General features: G+C 41.5%; 1 protein-coding gene across 15 annotated transcripts in view; it reads left to right on the top strand.

Moving 5' to 3' along the window:
* EPB41L3 (erythrocyte membrane protein band 4.1 like 3) overlaps positions 1-22,443 on the top strand; it is a 211,241-nt gene that overhangs the window by 100,318 nt on the left and 88,480 nt on the right. For 14 of the 15 annotated variants that reach the window (XM_089776300.1, XM_075920937.2, XM_075920938.2 and 11 more), the window contains exons 2-3: positions 6,740-6,939; positions 15,518-15,715. In XM_089776300.1, coding sequence (XP_089632426.1) covers positions 6,751-6,939; positions 15,518-15,715 — 387 coding nt within the window. In that variant the 5' untranslated portion in view covers positions 6,740-6,750. The remainder of the gene's footprint in view (positions 1-6,739; positions 6,940-15,517; positions 15,716-22,443) is intronic. The other variant, XM_075920939.2, reaches the window with a different exon arrangement.

The raw sequence follows: 22,443 nt of genomic DNA, 5'->3' as shown, positions 1-22,443 counted from the left end.
AGGTGGAGTACCTTCCCTTTGATCAGAATCAGCTGTTCGCTACAAAAATGGATGAGGTGTTACACTCAATGAAAGATTCCCATGCCACACTGTGTACTTTAGGCATGTACACCCTGCCTAATAAAAGATGCAGATACACCCCATACCAAAGACCATGGGGCTATGGGAGGCCAAGAGACTTGAACTATCAAAGGCAACAGCAGAGGCTGTATGACAACAGGCCCAAACAACGTCCCAATAAAAGGAGGGCTCAACGCAACCAGTCCTCCAGTACACAACCCACTTGAAAACAAACAGCAGATTTGAAGTTTTGGTCTGGGCTCTGAGTGACCACCCAAAGATCCAGTGCATCCCCAGATAATTTTCAGTCACCATCTGAGACCCTTTTACAACAATGAACCCTTATTACTATGGACAAATGCGATCTCAAGATCATCAAATCAGGCTACATAATCATCCCTTTTATGTCTATACCTCCTTCCCTGCCCCTCCTCTGGTACCCCTCTCACAAGCCCCTATTAAAAGCAGAGGTACAAAAGCTGCTTAGCCTAGGGGCGATGGAATCATTTCCCACAGAATATTGAGGAAGAGGTTTCTATTTTCTGATTGACAAGAAAGCAGACTGTTGGAGGCCCATTTTAGATCTCAGAGAGATCAGCAGGTTTGTCTACAACAGCAAATTCAGAATGCAACTGTTATTCCAGCAATGGACAAAGGGTACTGGTTCTCAGCCCTCAATCTTCAAGACACATATTTTCATATAACTATACATCCTGCCCACAGGAGTTTTCTCAGGTTCGTATTAGGACGAGAGCATTGCCAATATTGAGTCCTTCCTTTTGGTCTGTCCATGGCCCCTCAAGTATTGTCCAAGACTTTTGCCAAAGTCATGGCCATCCTCAGGAGGCAGGGGATTATTATTTTTCCTTATCTCAGTGACTGCTTAATCAAGTGTCCCACACATCAACAAACAATAACCATGACAAATACTACCAGAGATTGCTTCTCCCAACTGGACCTCCTTATAAATATCCAGAAATCTACCTTATAACCTACCCAAAAGATAGAATTCATTGGGGCGCTCCTAGACGCAGTGACAGCCAAAGCCTATCTCCCACTGCAACAATTCCAAACATTATATGACTTTTTCAGGGAAGTCAAACAAGCTTCCTTCACCACAGCATACACCTGTCTTCAAATACTGGGACACACGGCAGCCACAACCTACATCATCTTATTCACGAGACTACATATGCGCTGCTTACAGTCCTGGTTTGCTACTGTCTACATTCCCAACCAACATAGCTTCACAAAGCACCTTACACTCCACCAGTAGTCCTACATGCTCTTAACTGGTGGGCCTCTCCTTATCAACATCCTGGAACTCAGGGCAATCTGCAAAGCATGCGCTCACTTCCTTCCCCGTATAAAGGGCAGAAACATTCGTGTCGTCATGGACAACACATTTTCTATGCTCTGTATCAATCGACATGGTGGTGTCCAATCACACTCACTATTTACAGAGGCAATCAGATTTTGGAACTGATGCCGCAAGAACCAGATAACACCAACTGCAACTTACATACGATGGCTGACAAACTGAGCAGACACTTCTCTGAACAACACAAATGGGAACTCAGACTCAGTGTTCTCCCAATTTTCTGATATTGGGAATTCCTGATCATAGATCTATTTGCAACAGCAACCAACCACAAATGCAATTGATTCTGTTCCCGAGCAGGTCAGGGCAAGAGATCGGAGGGAGGCACCTTCACCATTCACTGGATTGCTCTCCTATTCTATACTTTCCCACCGATTCCCTTACTCTCCAGAGTAATCAACAAGATCCACTCAGACCTGGCCACAGTAATTCTGATCACTCCCTACTCTCCGAGACAACCTTGGTTCCCTTACCTACATTACCTATCCTCTCCCCATGAGTTCCTACTTACTAACCCAACACCAAGCCAAGACCCACTACCCGAACATCAAAACCCTGAAACTCATAGCATGGCCTCTCCATGATTCCAAAAAGAAGAACTTACGTACTCAGAGAGTGTTAAGCAGATCCTACTCAAAATAGTCGACGTTCCTCCACAAGATACACCTACCAAAACAAATGGAAATGCTTTCAGGAGTGTTGTAGGATTCGTCAATTACAACCAAACCCCACTCGCATACCTACTGCACTGGAATACTTAATGAATCTCAGCAGCGCAGACTTCTCCATCAGCTAGGTTCGTGTCCGTCTCTTTATCATGGATTTCCACGAACCAGTCGACGATCTCTCACTCTTCGTACACCCGGTGACAAAGTGCTTCTTAAAGCCTTATGGAAAACACGTCCAAATTTATGCCCGCCTGTACTACCTTGGGACCTTAATCTCATACGACACTCACTAGGTCACCCTTTGAACCACTAGCGACAGCCCCACCATAACATCTATCCATGAAAGTGGCTTTCATAGTGGCAAAAACATCTGCGAGATGCATGAGTGAAATCGCAGCCCTCGTGGCTCACCGACTGTATACTACCTTTACTAAGGATAAGGTCATGCTCAGGTTTCATCCCAAGTTCCTCCCCAAAGTTATATCAGACTTCCACCTGAATGAACCCATATACTTATCCACATACTTTCCTAAATCCCACACCTCTCTGAGAGAATCCATGTTGCACACCCTAGATGCCAGACAAGCCCTCGCATTTTACTTAGAAAGAACCAAGGAGACCAGGAAATCAGACAGACTCTTCATCTCTTTGTCCGGTCCCCACAAGAGAACAGCTGTCTCCATGCAGCAGATTTCCAAGTGGATTGCAAGCTGCATATATACGGCTCCCTAGCTTCCACCACAGATGATTAGGGCACACTCCACACATGTGATGGCCACATGAACTGTTTTCCTACATAATGTATTACTAGTGGACATTTGTAGAGCAGCAATATGATTTTCTCATCATACTTTCGCACAACATTATGCCCTTCAGCGAAGACACCATTCTAGCAGATGTGTTCCTTGCTTCTTTAACTAAATGACTCCAACGCCCACCACCATACTGCGGGTATTGCTACTTGGTCACCTAAATGGAGCACCCACAGGGACACCACTTGAAGGAGAAGAAGTTACTCACCCTGTGCAATAACGATGGTTCTTCGAGATGTGTGCTCCGCTACCCTCCCTTCTTCCCCTCTACTTGGAGTCCTTTATCAGATTTCCTGTAGAAAAGGAACAGAAGGAGGCTCGTGCCGCACCTAACGGATGAAAACAGATAGAGATGGCAACAGCACAGCACGGGAAGGCACTGCTAGGCAAAAATCTCCAGGGACCACTGAGACCTGAGTGGAGCACCCACAGGGACACTCATCTCCAAAGAACCATTGTAACTGCACAGGGTGAGTAGCTTCTTCATCCCAAGAGCTACCTGATAAATACATTGCGCAACAATGATTTCCAAGTGCTGATAATCTGGCGTGTTATTAGTGAAGACAATCCTGAAGACAATGGGTTGATTCCATTTTAATCAGGAGTAATTCCATTTCCATTAGTGATTTATTTGTGATTTACATCTATGTAGCTAATATGAAAATCAGGCTTCCTGAGTAAAAATCTTAGTGAATTATATATATTATACTCTTGATAAATAATGTTATTGAAAATTGTATATTGTCGAGTTAATTTTTTCATTGGTTTTGTAGTTGTAGTAATTTTGTTACTTCCTGATCTCTTCATTTTTGTATACTAGAAAAGCCAAATATATCGTTTTCTATTGAATCTGTTGAATGAATATTTGAATAGTTAGAGGATATTATCTGTGTTCTCAGTTGTACAAAAGAAGGTGTAGAATTTTAGGACTTTTTTTTTTTTTGAAGGAATAATTTTTTTAAATGTGGTTTATAATAGTGAGACAATGTGGGGGGAAGTAGCATCTTTTATTGGACCAACTCCTGTTGATGAAAGAGGCAAGCTTTCCTGTTTACACCGAACTCTTCTTTCAGGTCTTGACTTGAAGAAGAATTCTGTTTAAGTTTACAAGCTTGCCTTTCATGTGGACAGAATTTGTTCCAATAAAAAGATATTACCCACCTTGTCTCTCTGATATCTGGAGTCAGTACAATTACAACAACACTGCAGACAGCAGTGGTTTAAAATAGTGGTAGTAGTAGCATCAGATGAAGGATAGGTTATTACATGCTGATGTGACAGATGGGCAATGCAAAACTGCAGGAGATTAACCTTATTTTGCAATTTATTTTTTAACGTAAACAAAAATGAATGTCTTAATGAATTGAACTCTGAGCCATAATCAGCTCTTATAAAGTGACCTCCAGCAATTTTTTCTCTCCTGATCCTCTCTGTGTGTGTGTGTGTGTGTGTGTGTGTGTGTGTGTGTGTGTGTGTGTATATATATATATATATATATATATATATATATATATATATATATATATATATATATTGTTAAAACAATAAAATTGTTAAAGGATACATTTTATATACTGTGTGAAAGAAATGTATTGAAAAATAGATGGTGTCCTTCAAAATGAATCTCTCAAGTGATAATAGATTAAATATTTGAGGACAGATTTGCATAGTGTGGTCTCAGTTTTCATGTTCCTTACATAATTTTTGTGTCTGACTTGTTGCTTACAATGTAAGAATTTACCTAGACACTCTACTAGGGATGTCAAATCCTAATTAATTAGTTAACTTGTTAAGCATTTCATTTAACTGGTTAACTGATTAAATGGGAGCGGGCAGATCCCCCTGCTGTGAGCAGGGGCTGTTCTAACCTGGCTGCTTCCAGCCATAAATGGGGCTGCTGGCTCCCAGACCACATAGGACCAGAAGTGGCAGCCCCACTTGGGCTGGGAATCAGCAGCCCCACATGGGGGCCTGGTGGGGCTGGAGCAGCCCTCCGCCCTCAGCGGGCCACGGGCCGCTCTCCAGGTACTGGTTAACCATTACCTGGTAAGCATCACCAGTCAAGGGCTGGGGTTAGGGTTACCTGTTAATGTCCTTAGTGCACGCTACACAAAAATTGAACACATATTATTATTTATTTATTCATTCATCATTTATGTGCACAAGTGAGAGGGCACAAACTTTGCACACACAGAGCTATGCTTGTAAAAACAGAGCCCTTTGTAAACTTGTTCTTCACTGTATGGAAAATGTCGACCAGCAGATTGACTTATCAAGTTATATTCAAGTATATATTTCAAGTACCTCACTAAACATTTTCATTAAAACAAAGAACTCTAGTAAATGGTCTGGAAAAAAGATGAACCCATTAAAATGCAAAGAACAGAGGGAACCAAACTTTCTGTACTAGCAAGAATCACTAGCTTAATCTGAGAATAGATAGTGGACTCATATATCATATTAATAAGCAGCTATGTGATCTGTGGAATTGCTTGTAATTGGAAAGTAACTATGGTTACAGTTAAAGAAATTATGATTTGATGATGAACAGAAGTAGATTGAAGAACCTGATTTTAATAAAATAGCTTAAATCAAGATACAGATTCATAAGACAGTAATGTCTAATAAGGCTCACGCACTGATGGGTAATGCTAAATTTATTCATAGCGTCACTTGTGCTAATGTAGAATCTGTTGTTCCTTGTTGATGCAGAACAGTGGTGATGGTGTTTTTTGACTGGGTTTTGTTCCTTGTTGGAATTAAGCTCTATGTTACTTTAATGTGAAATATTTTCTTGCTAATATTTTCATGGCGATTTATTACTCAGTGAAACTAAGCTCAAACACAAAATTTTCATACTGAGGCTGCTTCTTGTTTCCATTAACCTCCCACCACTCCCGCAAAGTTTAAATGTCTTGGGATAAAGTAATAAAGGTTTTTATGTTGTTATGGATATTTAGGCATACATAGAGGAATGATGAAAAGTATGATTGACTGTGTAGAGCTGAATAAAATATAAAGCCAAATTCTCCTTATTCAAGTAGAGCTTAATAGAAGTTAGTAGTACTGTGGGGAGCACACTTAATGTTGATACTGATTTTTGAGAGATTTCAGAGATATTTCCCTTAACTTATAATGTGAACTAGTGCTAGAACCAATAATAGCTCTAGATCTACAATGAATTTTTATGTGCATTCACTGAATCTGTGTAAATATAACACTGTTTAAATATAGCAAAGTGGTTAATTTTCATGTAATATCTGCCTGTCAATTAAATATTAACACTGAATATACTGAGTATTGTTACAATTTTCAAAAACCCCTAAATCCCATTTTCAAAAATAACTTGGGCACTAAGGAGCCAGAATTGTATTGATGTTAAGTGAGACGAAGGAATCCCAAATGCTTCGGGAAAATCAGTGGAGCTTAGGTTCATATGTCATTTATATGCTCTTGAAAATTTTACTCGTCTTTTTTTATTAATTGATTATATCTAATTATTTTATTAATGTATTTTTCCTGCAATATCTCATTAAATGACTGTAATACAGAGTGAAATTTTATGGAGGCATAAACTGCTTTAAAATTCATAAATACAATTAGTCCTAGTACTCTATGTCAAGAGATGCTTTTCCAAGAAACTAAACAGAGGAGGCAACAAATGAATATGGTCCACTGTACTTAGATTTTCAGGGCCAGAAACAATGAGATAAAAATGTAGCGGTTATCTTTCTCCATTTTCAATTGCAACCGAAAAAGAGAAAATAGCAACAGTTGCAAGAACAATATTGAGTAGGTCTGAACATCTTGTTTTACAGAATAATCAACCATGACTACAGAATCAGGATCAGACTCTGAATCCAAGGATCAAGACCAAGATCAGCAAGAAGCCCCTGCTCAGCAAGGGACAGCTGGGACACAACCTCAAGACCAGCAGCAGCTGAGTGAGGAACATCAGAACGCGATAGACCAGTTCTCTGCTGTGGCAGCACACAGTACGCCTGTGAAAAAAGAGCAGGCAAGTGAACCTTTTCTAGGTTTGGTGAACATGGTTGATTAAATGCTATCTTATTAACTAATGGGTAGAAGGTAACGTGGTTTTGTCAAAGCAATTTTATTTTCTCAATTAAAAAGTTTCATTTGTTTGACAGTTTTTGAGACTTAATAAAGATTTGGACTGAGTGGTCCTTAAGGCTTAGAAATATTTTTGTTCACAGACAGGAAATATGTTTTAAAATTAGTGTCGCATCGCCAATAGCTGTTATCCTTAAAAGCAGGGAGGGAAATCCTGCAGTCTTCTGCTACGTCAGATCACACTTCTTTTTAGAAACTGTGTAAGTGTTTATAGGAATTATTTTCACTCATGCCTGCCGAAAACGGATGTTGTGCATGTTCATCCGATGTATGACCGATGCAAAATCTTTTAAACCACTATAGTTCAAAAATGACTGCATTGAAATTACTCTTACAGTGAGCTGTTTTAGCTTTGAAGAATTATTAAATAGTTATTCATTTTTTTGTTCATTTATACATGTATCATAGCATAGTTGTGATAAATGATCATATCACAATTTAATCTCATCTTTCCTAGTCATTATGGGTATGTCTACACTACAGCACTAATTCGAACTAACTTAATGAGAATTAGTTAATTCGAAATAAGCTAATTCGAATTAGTGCATCTAGACCTAAAACTAATTCGAATTAACATTTTGCTAATTCGAAATAGCATGTCTACATTGAGTGGACCCTGAACCGAAGTTAAGGCTGGCCAGAACCAGTGCTGGCAGGGCATCAGGTTAGGACTTAGAGTGTGGAGCTGCTGCCTCAGGCTAGTCGAGGGCTGTGCTTAAAGGGACCCGACCCCCACCCTGGACAGACAGTTCTCAGGGTTCCCCTCTTGCTTGTCTAACTCGATGAGAGACAGCAAAGCAGTCTTGTCTTGGAATGCCCTGAGTGCCCACACTCGGCACATCAAAGCACTCGGGCATCAGCCTTGCTGCACTTGCCGCAGGCTGCTATCCGGGGGGGCCAGTCGGGGAGCTGTCAGGATCCAGGAGGCCCTGCAGGAGAGCTTCCACCCCGAGGAGCCCGCAGAGCCGCCCCAGTCCTCTCCATCGGGGGCTCGTGCCCCATTCCTCCCTCACCTCCTTCCACTTACTCCTCCCAAGCCCCCCTTCCTGATGTAAAAAATAAAGGACATGTGTGTTCAAAAATAGAAACTCTCTTTATTTAACAAAGCTGGGGCGGGGGGGTTAACCTCTGGGGAGACTGGGAAAAGGAGGTGGAAGAGGGAAAGAGAGAGGGTGGAAGAGGAGAGGGGGAAACCTGGGAGAAGGGAGCTGGAAGGGGGAAGCCAGGGGAAGGAAGAGGAGGAGGGAAAGTATAAAACTATGGTATACCATATCTTCAGTCATGTGTACAGATGTGGTCTCCTCGCCTCAAAAAAGATATTTTGGCCTGGAAAGGGCTCAGAAAAGGGCAACTAAAATGATTAGGGGTTTGGAACAGGTCCCATATGAAGAGAGGCTAAAGAGAGTGGGACTTTTCAGCTTAGAAAAGAGGAGACTGAGGGGGGATATGATAGAGGTATATAAAATCATGAGTGGTGTGGAGAGGGTGAATAAAGAAAAGTTCTTCATTGGTTCTCATAATAGAAGGACTAGAGGACACCAAATGAAATTAATGGGTAGCAGGCTTAAAACTAATAAAAGGAAGTTCTTCTTCACACAGCGCATAGTCAACCTGTAGAACTCCTTGCCACAGGAAGCTGTGAAGGCTAGGACTATAACAGAGTTTAAAGAGAAGTTAGCTAAATTCATGGAGGTTGGGTCTATGGAGTGCTATTAGCTAGGGGGTAGGAACAGTGTCCCTGGCCTCTGTTTGTGGAAGGCTGGAGATGGATGGCATGAGACAGATCACTTGGTCATTGTCTTCGGTCCATCCCCTCTGGGGTACCTGCTGCTAGCCACTGTCGGCAGACAGGCTACTGGGCTAGATGGACCTTTGGTCTGACCCAGTACGGCCGTTCTTATGTTCTTATGTTCTAAGGTCAGGGTCAGGGATTTCACTGGACCAACTTGATTTTCATGCAGACCTGCTCCTGGGTTTGCATGTGGCCTTTGGTGGCCAGACTTGCAGCTATCCTGCCCTAGACGGCCGCATTCCTGTACCTAGTGTGGAGATCGTGGACATTGGAGGCCTCCCCCCAAACCTCGATGAGGTCCATGATCTCCGCACTAGACCAGGCGGGTGCCTGCCTCTTGCAGCCATGAGCAGGCTTCTGGGAGCCACCAGCCTGGTCCTGGGAAGAGGCGGAGGGCTGGGTGGCAGCGGGTGGCTGGCTCATACCGTGCCAGGTGTAGGGTCTGCTGGCTGGCTGCTTGCAGGCTTGCAACTGACACAAGCACTGTAGCCAGACCGTGCCCCTTTAAGGGCTCCGGGGCCAGGAGAGAGGAAGAGTTTCCCTGGTTTGGCCCAGAGTGGCCACCAGGGCAACCTGGGAAGGGCTAGCCTCCAATTAGTTCGAATTAAGTGGCTACACAGCCCTTAATTCGAACTCGGCGTTACTCCTCGTAGAATGAGGTTTACCTAGTTCGAATTAAGCGCTCTGCTAGTTCGATTTAAATTTGAACTAGCGGTTTGTATGTGTAGCCCCTATTAAAGTTAATTCGAACTAATGGCTGTTATTTGAATTAACTTTGTAGTGTTGACATACCCTATGTGAAGAGGGACTAGCTTTAGCAGATAAGAGACACTCCATTAACTCAGGTTATCTGGAAAACTCTACTCTCAGGCTACGTCTATACTGTACGATTATTTCAGAATAAGCCATTCTGGAAGAAATACTCTGAAATAGCTTATTTGAAATAGCGCGTCTACGCTTCAGGGAAGCCTGGAAATTAGGCTGAGGCAGGCTCCCCTAATGTGGATGTGCTACCTCGATTTAGAGCCCCAGGAGGCACTTTGAACGTCCTTGGGGGAGAAGCTATTTTGAAATAACATCAGTGCAGGGTCCACAATATTGCTATTCTGAAATAGCTGTTTTGGAAGAGACGTTATTCCTTGTGGAATGAGGTATACAAATGCCAAAATAAGCCACCCATTACTTTGAAATTATTTTGAAATAATGGGCTAGCTGTGTAAATGCTCACATAGTTATTTCAGAATAACAGATGTTATTTCAAAATAATGCTGCTGTGTAGATATCCCTTAGTGTCATAGGGTTAATGACCCTTGTTTAATCTAATTCATCTTTGAAGTATGCAATAAAAATTAGTTTAACCCCTTCTGAAGTAAACCTTTTAACCAATTCAGGGTATTATCTTTGAAATGAGGCAAAGATGGAAAATGTGGACATATATTTAAAGCATTCTTTGTGACCCATGACTGCTCATGTGTAGGTTGTGTATTTTGAATTTGAAGCTTTCTCACTTGGTTCTTAACTGTGTGCCCAAAGTTTTGCACTCAGATTTACTCTGGGAGTAAAATTGCAGGCATAAGTCATTTCTGGCACAAATTAATTGAACTCTGAACCATGATCAGCTCATTTTTGTGTCTAGCTGGTTTGCCCAATGTATTTGCATCATTGAATACCTTAATTATGTCATTTGTGCCGGCAAATAATTGTGGTGCAAAATTAAATTATGTGCTTATAAATCTATCCCTTTCGTAAGAGGTGCTATTCAAGTTCACTATTTGAGAATCATTTTCTCTTTCAAAGCTCACACACCAATTTTTGCCATTTGTCTCAACTGGTCCTATGAGACTGGATGGATGACATGTACTCACAAATTACTTAATTATCTGGGTAGTTAAAAGCTCTTAAAAAGCTAGATTTCTCAGAAATATGGAACCTTTTGACTCTAGATCACCAGTTTGACTTCAGAAGTCATTACTGTGAGATGACTGTACAGGTTGAACTTTTAAAATCCAGGACTTTCTGGTCTGGAAATATCCAGACCATGGATATTGCTGAGCCAGACAGCCCTGGCTGGCAGGCCTGGGTTGGGCTGGCGGTGGGGAGCGCAGACTCAGTGGGGTGGCGTGGTAGAGCGCACAGCCCTGGCCAGGCTGACAGCACGGAGCGCAGCTCCAGCTGGAGCTGGAGCTAGCAGGGCCAACAGCCGGAAGCATAGCCCTGGCCAGGGCTGTCCCCTGGGAGTGCAGCCCCAACGAGGGCTGGAGTCAGTGGAGCCAGCAGCTGGGCACGCAGCCTGGCCATGGCTGGAGGTAGCATGGCTGGCCCTTGTCTGGGGAGACGTCTTAGCCATCGCTGGCATGGTAGGGGGCTGGAGGCAGCGGGGCAGGTGGCACTGAGCACAGCCCCAGGCAGGAGCAGCTCCTACAACCGAGTAGAGCCTTAATTTCCCCTTGTCCAGCAAACTCTATGATGTGGGACCACTCTGGTCCTGAGAGTGCCAGACAAGGGAGGTTCGACCTGTAACCTATTTGAAATGGTATTCTTAGAATATTTCCTAGTGGACAAATACTCACATCACAGAAAATACCATTGACGTGTCACTAACCAGCACCATTGTTGGCTGTCTCAGCAAAGAGGGCAAAAATCAAATGGGCAATGGGCTTTAATTTCTTCTCATCCTTTGCCCTCAATTCCTCAGTCTCGAAAGAGAGAGAGAGACAGAGTGAGGAAGTTTGTTCTGCTGTTACTACCAGTTTAGTGTGAGAATCCCAGGGACAGGATATATTTGATTATCCATTTACAATGGCTTTCTTTACTGTCACTACATCCAAAAGAAAAGTGGTTTTGTTTTTAAAAGAAGAGAAGTAGTATCTCTTTTTTTTTTTATAAGGAATATTGGTGCTGAGCCCCTCCGCCCCTCTTGAATCTACTCCAAAACTGAATTCTGTCCAACACAATAATTTAACACATCTTTCTCTCCTAACCCAAGGTGACATAGTGAGAAGAAAGTCCATATGCCGGGCTCTAAACACCTAGCATCTACCTAATTGAAAACTTGTAGATATTTGGCAGATTTACTACCGTATCTTGCCTGATGCAGAGGCTGGACAGCATGGAAGACCACTGTTGCTAGATTCTGTAATTCTGAAAGCATTGTTGCACTAGATTATATATAAATGAGAGAGAGAGACAAACAGACTCACACACTTTGGCCATGGTAAAGGCTGTGGCGTGTATGCGCGCACACGCGCGTGTACGTACACACACACACACACACACACACACACACACACACACACACACACACATCTATCTTAGTTTTTTTTAGAGCACTGTAACCTGAACTGGCACTCCTCTCCAGATGTAGCTTTCTGCAGGAAAGATTTCCATTACGTTGTGTTTCTAAAAATACGCAGATGCAATCAGTTGCAATAAAATTTGTGTTCCTTATTTTCTGCTATTGAAACTGAAATATGAGTTAATTTCACCCCTCCTCCCCTTTTTTAACAACTATTCTGGGTTTACTTGGCTTTTTCTCCGACATGACATAAAAAATAACCAGTCTCTGCTGAAATTCATTACAAAATGTTAAATTTTGAGAAGTTAAGGTAATGCAGTAATGGCATGGCAACATGGCTACGGCCAGCATACTTACATAACTGTTCTAAAAGAGCTAAAGTAATGTGTAAGTATAATGCACCATTCAGGTAACCTGATTTGATTTCCATAAGACAAATTGTTAGGCCCTTGATAGTTAATGAACAGCAAAGTGGGAAGCCTATCCAGCTTGTGTGCGTGCGCATGCGTTTGCTTAAAGCTGAGATGACCATATTGTTTTAAAACCGGTGTTGAACCCCATACCCATTCCATTTTTTGGCACTTACTTTCTCTTAATTTTGGTGGAAAATAAATGCCTAATCCTGTAGACTGCTTTGTAAATCTCAACATGTGAATCTTGAATGTTTTTGCCATTTTTGCCCAACTCAAGCTAAAAAGTTGGCATCTTCATATTGCACATCCCTAATGGCTTTGTGGAGTCCCAGGGCTAGTACCAAACCCTGACTTTCTTTATCTCTTCACAATGTTCATACCACCAGGTGAGGCCTATTTAATTATTCATTTCTTGTCCAGTTTGTGATTACTGGCTCAGATCTGTCACTTCAAGGGCTCTACTGACTTAGCTATGACGGTTCTCCCCCCTCTGTTGACTTCCATAGTTAATCCATCTTGAAACCAATTAAAATGAAATGGGAATATTCAAACTAAACACAAGATACATGCCCATCCCTGAAAAATTCAGAAGTAAAACATTTTAGTGGAAAACCCCTTATTTATTCACTGACTCTGAATCACCAAACTGCAGTAAATTGTTCAAACAACACCCAAATTATAAGATCAGAAGACAGTCCTGCTGCTGTAAAGCTTTTCTGTCTGTATCACTAATTCTGCAACTGTAGAAATTATGTTCCAACAACAACCCTGAAGCAAGTTCTGCTCTGTTCAGTGTTGATGGTATGGCAGACCAGGGCATTGAAATGCTCCAAAAATACAGCATAAAAGGGCTGTGTGGAGAACGTGGGAGGGAATGCACCTATGCATGCAAAATTCAAAATAACCTAGTAAATACAGTTGCTTCTCAGTGGTTGCTTTTGCCCTAGATAACCGCGCCAACGGAATGTCAAGTTTCTTTAAGAGGAGGAGGCTTAATTCACTTTGAAATCATCTCAATGCATGGACATGTCATCACAGTTTTGGGGCCCTCCCTAATAGTTCCTGGCATGTTTTTGTCTCTCTGCAAATTATAGAAAATTCTTTGTGGTTGTAACCTTGGACATATTTTGTTTAGTTTAGTTTGGGTCTACTTGGTTAGTCCAACAAAATAATACTAGTGCCATCTTTTATATTCGTATGTAGAGAAATTAATATCTGTTGCAGGTTTTGTTGAAAGAAATCAACAGTCTATAAGGAGGAGGTACAGGAGTTCTTTCTGACGTATCTCTTCTGCTTTTGTTATTATTGGTCTTTGCTTTTGAGCAATTTTCCTGCCTTTTTCAGGGATGCTCATTCCCCTCCTCTGCTCTCCAAAGCTTTCCTTCATCTACATACCTTGGCTGCTATGAACATTAATTGCACTAATAGGTCTCAATCCTATGGCGTACTAAATACTGTCAACTCCCATTAGCATCAGGGGGAGTTGAAGTTCTTGGCTCTAAGTGCTTGGAAGAGAAAGTGTTTAACTTATAGGTGGCTGAGCTAAGACAGGAGACTCAGCTGAGACAACACGGATTATTTTCCCTTTCCCCCCCACTCTTCCAGCATGTTTTATTGCTGTTAAGAGGATGTGCTAGATTTTAAAAGAGGCTTCTCTATTCCTTTTTATATCTTCCTCAGCAGACTCTCCTTCATGCCTTTTGCTCCAAGCTGAGGGCCAGAATGGTAATCTTGCTGTGCTCTCACATAAGGAGCATAAGGCATGCCTTACTTTAATGGGCTGACCAGTCTTTGCATGGGTGTGAGGTGGGAGTCAGCCAATAGGGACATGGTAATGTCATACACTCACCAGTATATTTAAACTGGCACAGGAGGGGAAATAATGTGAGCCAGATATAAGCTGGTCTCCATTAGTTCCTGACCGGAGCAAGGGGGGAACCCAGGACCAGATTGTGACTGTCATCACAATCTGATTCCTCGTCTGCTCCTCGGACAGCGCTGCTATGTTCTTCCCCTAGCCCTGGGACTTAGCCAAACCACAACTGAGCTCTCTGCTTGCAGACTTGGGGCCAGTTAGCATGTGTCTGGCTCTAAGTGCCTCACTCCTCTTCAAACCAAATAAAGAAGGAAAGCTAATGTTTTGGAGACCTTTTCCCAGGGGATTCCTCAGGGAAAGAGCCCCACATTTAGGTGGAATATTGTGGTGATACTTTGCACACTGTCCAGTTTTGCACACTACCAGTGTGACCCAGGGCTGGTTTGGTCTGAAAGAAGATTAAAGCTTTTGGACAGATTTGATCCAGTCTCATGAAGGTTTGTTGTGCTGAAGGAAAATAGGCTCGGCAGATTAAATTGTGAATTTCAGTGCTGCTGGCTGCTGATTATATTGAATTTGTTCAAAGCCAAATCAGATGGGTGTTTTTCCGGGTGGCGAGATGACTAAACGATTATGCTTTTGTTGTCAAAATTTTGTCTGGAGACTGGCACAGGCACAACTGGCTTTAGACATAACCATTATTGGAATGGAGTGTGAGTGCTGTAGTGCAGTTACTGCTAAAGGATGGATCTATGAAGGGTAGAGTGCCTCTGACGATCTGTGCCAGGGAAAGGGACCACAATCAATATCGCATCATAACAGCTTTTGAGAGGTCTCAAATGCTAACCTATGGATAAGCTCAAAATAACTGTACTGCAGTGGGTTTTCCCAGCCATATATTAGTCTTTGAAAGTGGCAGTTACAGGACGGCACAGCTGTTTTATTGGCCAAATCAGGCTTTCCCAAACAATAAAGATGAAGCTCTTGTTGTTGTGCAGCACCTGGGCATCAGTTATAGCTGTTAGTGGTGAATAGTCTCTCCCTAAGATGAAAACCAGTTGTGCATTTTTATTCTGAGTGGCTGCATTGTACAGCCACTATTTTAATCTGAAATTGAAACTTAATCTTCCCATTTGCTCTTCAAAGGTCACTGAAAGAGAACAGGAGTTTGCTGCTGCTGCTGCAAAACAGCTGGAATACCAGCAGTTTGAAGAAGACAAGCTCTCTCAAAAATCATCCTGTAGCAAACTTTCCAGATCTCCTCTGAAGATTGTTAAAAAGCCAAAAAACATGCAGTGCAAAGTGACACTCCTGGATGGCTCTGAATATGGATGTGAAGTGGAGGTAAATTGTTGTTTCCTTCAGTTTGCTTTATCTCTTGTTACCTGTATATAATAATTAAGTCTATTATGGAGAAAAAAAATCTTCTATGAAAAAAATATTGAGTTGAATTTATGGGGCAAGATTTTAAAAATTGGCAGCCTAAATTTAGACGTCCAAACCCATATATTGGCATCTAAATACATGGTCTGGTTTTTCACAAGTTCCAAATGCCAAGCAGCTGCCATTATCTTCTCTAGGAGATTTAGGGCTGAACTCAGATGTAATCCACAAAGAGGGGCGTATGAGCATTCCAGAGTAGGACCGTGCGGTTCTAGAAGCATGTGACTGTGACACTCAGCCTGGACCACTGACAGTGAGACTCATTAAAGAAAGGGATCTCTAATCTCCAAGGGCTTCCCCTTTACCAGGTTCTGTAGTTATTTATGAACTAGTGCGCTACAAAACAGTGTGGCCCCCATAGCTTGACTGGCAGCAGGTGTCTCTCCAAGACACTTGCATTACAGTCTACATGTGTCTTTGATTGGTATGTGCTCAGGTGGCAAGCCCATCCCGCCAGTCATTCTTCCATAACTGCATTCTGTTTTTATCACACTAGCTTGATCAGAGATACCCTAGGTATGTCTCTTTAAACTGCAATTTGCACTTGCCACTCAACATGGAGACTTACAGTACATTCCATCAGTAGAGAGCAGCTGGCAGCTTTATAGGCAACCCATTTTCTCTGTGCATTCTCTTCAGGTAGGCTGCCCTTTTGATGTGTCCTGTTTGTGCTCCCATTGCAACCTATACGCCTCACACAGGAGCCATTTGCTCCTTCCACCCAGCACAGATCCTTCTGGTAACTGAGGATTATATGGTAGGGAAGAGAAGCCACTAGGCATAGCAGAGAAAGAGAAAAATGAGACCGTAAAAATGTGGAAGAAGTTGAAGCAGGGAAAGGGAAGAGTAAGGATAGAATAAAAATGTAAAGTAAACTTGTGAAAATAGGCAGAAAAAGAAAGAGCTCTGATGGCAGGTGAGAGGAGGGGAGAGGCTGGAGGAAAAAAAATCCAGGGAGAAAAGTGAGGTGGGGAGAAAGTGAAATGTGGCAATCACACCAGAGAAGGATGTGAGGGGCCCTAAATGGTGAAGCAGCCATTACTCCATTACAAGTTTGGGAGTTATAATTAGGGCCCTACCACATTCATGGTCCTTTTTAGTCAATTACATGGTCATAGGGTTTCAAAAATTGTAAATGTCATCATTTCAGCTACTTAAATCCGCAATTTCATGATGTTGTAATTGTAGGGATCCCAACTTAAAAAGGAGCTGTGGGGAGTTTGCAAGATTATGTACGTGTGGGTGAGATTGTTTTACTATTACTGTTACTTTTGCACAGCTGCTGGTGGTAGTGCTGCCTTCAGAGCTGGACAGCTAGAGAGCGGTAGCTGCTGGCCAGGAGATCAGCAACACAGAAGTAACGATGGCATGGTATGGTACTGGCAACCTTATATCTGCACTGCTTCCTGCAGAGCTGGGCCCTCAGCAGCTGCCTCTCTCTGGCCACCTAGCTTTGAAGGCAGCAGCACAGAAGAGAAGGTGGCATGGTATGTTATTGCCACCCTTAATTCTGTGCTAAGGCTGGCAGGGCACTGACTTCAAATCCGGGACCCTAGCCAATAGCTGCCACTCTCTGGCCATTCAGCTCTGAAGGCAGTGCAGAAGTAAGGATGACAATACCACAGCCCTCCTAAAACAACCCTCTAGCTCCCTTTTGTGTCAGTACTCCCAATTTGAGAAACACTGGTCATCCCTGTGAAATCTGTATAGTATAGGGTAAACGCACATAAAAGACAGGATTTCACAGCTTGACTCTTTTTTTTTTTTTTTTTTTTTTTTGGTCATGAATTTCCTAAGGCCCTTGTCATGTAGTGGATAGTTGGAATATCCACTGCAGTTCAGAAATACTTTTGTCCATCCCAAAATTTGGGAGCCACTGATTTAAAGGCAAAAGGTTGCTGCTGTTGTGGGCCCATATTCAGACGTTCTTACGCAGTTTTCATTCAGCCTTTGCTATTAACGTCAGTAAGAAAAGTTGCTTGAGCAAGGACTTCAGAATTTTATCCAATAACAACACTTTAAAATTTGGAACAAAAGTATTTTTGCAGTGCCAAGAGCTTAGCTGCAAACAGCAGGAATGGTTTATTACATACATAGTAACTTGACAGATATGCTGTCAGATACATTTTAGTTTCATTGGCTGGGTACAGTACAATTTCTTTCTAGGCTAGCAATAGATAGTTGATGTGCTATGCTGCTGTGACGTTACTGCAAATCTGGGATTGTTGCTTCATGTTTTGACCTCCAGATCCCTTTCTATGTCTGACAGCAAATAGTGTGGAAACCCATCTACACGTACTACTTTAATGGGAAGAGTTGAATTTAGTGCAGTCTTAATCACTTTAGGTGGAAAATTGAAGCCACTGTGTGGAGTGCAAGTTTTGCTAGACAGATGGAAATATGAGTGAGACAAGTTTTATGAGGACATAATATACAGTAGAAGGAGAGATCGATTAAGTTACCCTTTTATTTATGCTAATAAAGTATTATAAATAATATTTTCTTCTAGGAATTTGCACTCTTTCTCCAAATATGTATTCAATATAAGCTGAAGTGTCAAAATGCTAGCATACAGATGTCATTGTCCTTTTGCCTGTCTGTCTTCTCTCCTATAAGTCTATATGGTTACTCAATCTCTGTCCTTACTAACTCTCCAATATCCAATATAAAGATTTATCAACTCAGATGACTAAAATATTATTTTATTCATAATATCCACTACAGTACAGAAATGCTTTTGTTAATCCACAAATTATCCAACTTAAATGACACTTTGGTTATTACATGTGCAAGAATATGATGATCCACACAGAACTGCATTCACCAAAGCAGATGTCACTACCAGAAATGCAAAATGAAATATATTTGAGAAAACTGAAGTGCGACTACAGTTTTGTGCATATGAATTTCTGCACCATAACATGGCAAATTGTTGGCATTGCAGTCCCATATCAGGCCTTTTTATCAATATATTAAACTATCAGCATGTTTTTGTATTAAACTTGTGCTTTCTCAACCAACTGCCAGGGTGCTGTACAGCACACAAGAATGCATGGTAGATCCCCAAAGAGTGTAATTTCTCTGCAAAAGATTGTGCTGCTGGCACAACTGACCTGATAAAGAAAGGGCATGACACCATGGCAAGAGGAGTGATTCCTTTTTAATACTATACACTGACCTCCCCAAAAGGTTCAAGAGGCCAGGGAGACTGAGGAAAGAAAATAGAAGAGCTCTCAGGAAAACTTCATGCCTCAAATAGAAGTGGAGGGGAAAGTTCCTGTGCAGCAGCTCTGGCTAGTAGTAGAATGATATGGCTGATGAAAGAGAGGATAAGGATAAGGGAAGAAACATCACCTGTCACTTCCAGAAAGCTTTTATCAACATTTGAAGGACAGCCCCAAAGGATAGAATTTATGCTGTCCCTCAGCTCAGTCATGCTAGTTCTATCTTGGTAAACTGAACAATAGGAGACCAAGGGGAGAGGCCTAAAAAGTCAGGCATGGATGTGATGTGAACTCCATAAAAACCAGACGCTTTTTTAGAAAAAAAAATACTCAGATTAAGTTCATTGTGCTTCTGTCCATTTAATTACTTCTTACAAGAGGTGTACTGTTCATCTGTAAGTTTTAAGGCATTGAGCCAACAGGAAATGTGGTGAACCACCATATGTTGACAAAAAGTGTCACTGCATAGTAATAAATCCATCTGTGTTATTGGGTTGAATGTCTTGTGTAGTACCCCAAAAGGGACCACGAGGAAGCAAAATCTCAGGAAGTTAGAATCCCAGGCCTGAGAAACACAATTTTGTGTGAACTCTTTGTGTGAACCTGTACAAGTCATTTACCCTCTAGAACTAATTCCACAGTCTGTGAAACAAGGATAATATTTCACTACTTGACTCTCCAAGGACTGTGAGGATCAATTAGTTGGTTTGTAGATTGCTTCACAGATGACAAGTATCTTATGAATGCTTAATATCATTTAAAGTAGTATATTACTCTCAGAACACAACCTACAGCGTATCAATTATGTGTTCATATGGATGATAATCTGACAGTTAAAATTGCATATACTCATGGAGTCAGACACATCAAAGACAGGTTTTACTAATCCATTATCCCTTTGCTATTCTCTGTATCAACCCTCTCTTCTTCCTTTATGACTGCTAAGAAGGCTTCATCTCCTACTAACTTTCTGTTCTGTCAGGCTTCCAATACTTTGCATTAGACCAGGACATTCTGTTTTGAAAGTGCTTCAGTTCATATTTGGAAAGAACTCACTTTGGGTATGTCTGCACTAGCCCCCAGTTCGAACTAGGGAGGCTAATGTAGGCATTTGAAGTTGCAAATCAAGCCTGGAATTTAAATATCCCGCGCTTGATTTGCATCTTCCCGGATGGTCGCCATTTTTGAAATTTACAAGTCCAGACTAACTGCCCGCATCTATACACAGCAGGGACCCGATAGTTTGAAATAAAGCCCTAGTTCAAACTACCTGTTGTTCCTCCTGGAATGAGGTTTAACAGGTAGTTCGATTTAGGACTTTAATTCGAACCCAGGAATGTGTTTTAAGGTATGCAGGCATGCCAAACTGGAAACAACGATAGGTCACAAAACTTCCTTTTTGATCTGCAAAAAATAGGTTCAATGCAATAAACTCCACTGCACTTTTTTACATTATGAATCTACTGATGGTAGCAGTGGGTTTAAGTGTAAAGAGGCCTTTCTTTTGCAGTCACAAAGACTATGTGTAACTATAGATAGGGAGGGGCACGCATTATAAGCACAGTCCACACACATCCATACCCTAAAAAAATACAAACTCTGGCAGAAAACTAAGGGACATTGGGGGAAGGCACATACTTTCTCCTCCCCTGCATAACTTCCGAATGCTACCTTTCTGGTCTGTTCCCGAGAATGACTATTACTAGAAGAGCAGAAGTCTTTATTTATACATCGTTCCAATATATACATTTGTCACCTGGAAACATAAAATAATTTAAAAAAAGGAGCTGCTGTACCTTTCATGTACAGGAGCTCCATGCTGGAAAAAACCTTGGAATTTCAGTCTTTTGAAAGTTACTAGTTCACCTATCAATAGACCTCTTCTCAGCTCATCTAAAATGACCACTCATGGTGAGAATTCCATCTTATGTTTTGGTGCCGCTGTTGTCACTAAGGTTAACATCCTCATGAAATAGCTCAGAAAATATAACTCCTGCCAACAAAATAAATGGTGCAGTAAAAAATTATTGGTCCATGGTAGAAAGGACAAAAAAAGATTGTGAGAAAATAAATACTTTACAAAACCAAAACAGTCACTGAGCTGGCATACACTGACTATAAGGAAGAAAGAAGCTGAAGGGAAATAGGACAATGGTTGCTTAGAGCATTGCAGCAGAAGTCACAGAGAGTGTGCAATTTCATACCACAGTAAGCATGAGCAGCTGTATGTACACTATGTAGTATGTGCTATGTAGCACATCTAGCAGCAATACAGAGGTGGCATACGAGGCCCAACCATGGTGCGAAAGGGATAGTAAATTCTTGGGAGAAGGAATAATCTCTCAAATGCCGGAAGGAAATGAAGATGATTGACCCATTGAATGGACAGAAGATAGCTCATGAGTTGCTGTGCATTCTAGGGAGATTACCGACAGATGAGTGAAATGAGGCAGAAAAGGAAGAGGCCCATGATTCAAGTTGTGAAGGATTAAAGTACTTGCCAGTTATGAAACTCATGAACTTGTCATATTTAGAGACTAGTTGGAAATATGAGAAAGAAGACGCTCAATGCTCATTCAGTATTGTTAGATATTCAACTCAAGGATTTGATCTGTGGAAAAGAGGTACCTGAGTGAATCCAGTTGAATGAAAGTCAGAGATCAATTTCAACTTCTAATGGGGAGATTATAGATGAAGAAAATTGTAATTATTTCTGTCAGACAATGCTTCTTAGAAGATTACTGCTCAGCTCTCTAGCCTGCTATACTAGTCTCCTAAAGAAGGAGAATCTATTTTTCAACATCTTTAATGTAAAATCTGAGTTGACTTCGAAGCCTAGCATGAAAAAGAATCTATCCAGTGCAGTACAGTTTAAGTGTTTGACTTATGAATAAGCATTACTCAAAGTGCAGTTGTCTTAGACTTTATATTTCCTAGGTTATGAACAGTGTTCCCTCTAACCTGCAGGCAGCAGGGCTTCACAGGTGATTAATCAGCCCCGCCCAGTCAGAGCTGACTGACTAGGCAGGGCTGATTAATCACCTGTGAAGCTGTGCTACTGAGCAATTTAGAGGAACCACTGGTTATGAATATGAAAGATTTATTTTGATAAAATGATGTAGTGTATTATGGAAATTAGCTCAATATAGGAAGCATTTCTGCATTTCTGTGTGCAAATTTGGTATCTAGTGATATATTTTTATGCATGCAGCTGCAGTGTGCACAAACAAATTTGAATGTTCATGTACACAAGATTAGGTGAAAAAAGTATTTGGTTACAAAATTTGGGACCCAGGTTTGATGTCTTTTTGAGAACTTGGCCCTTTATGTTTACATTGTGTTAAGCAAAAGTGCTTTTAATATATCTATATCCATCTATCCATCTATCTATAGATATAGTTAGAA

This window comes from Pelodiscus sinensis, chromosome 2 (genome assembly GCF_052426305.1).
Source record: "Pelodiscus sinensis isolate ZL-2025 chromosome 2, ASM5242630v1, whole genome shotgun sequence".
Classification (NCBI taxonomy): domain Eukaryota; kingdom Metazoa; phylum Chordata; order Testudines; family Trionychidae; genus Pelodiscus; species Pelodiscus sinensis.
Note: the sequence above shows the minus strand (reverse complement) of the source record. Positions and strands in the feature narration are given on the sequence as shown.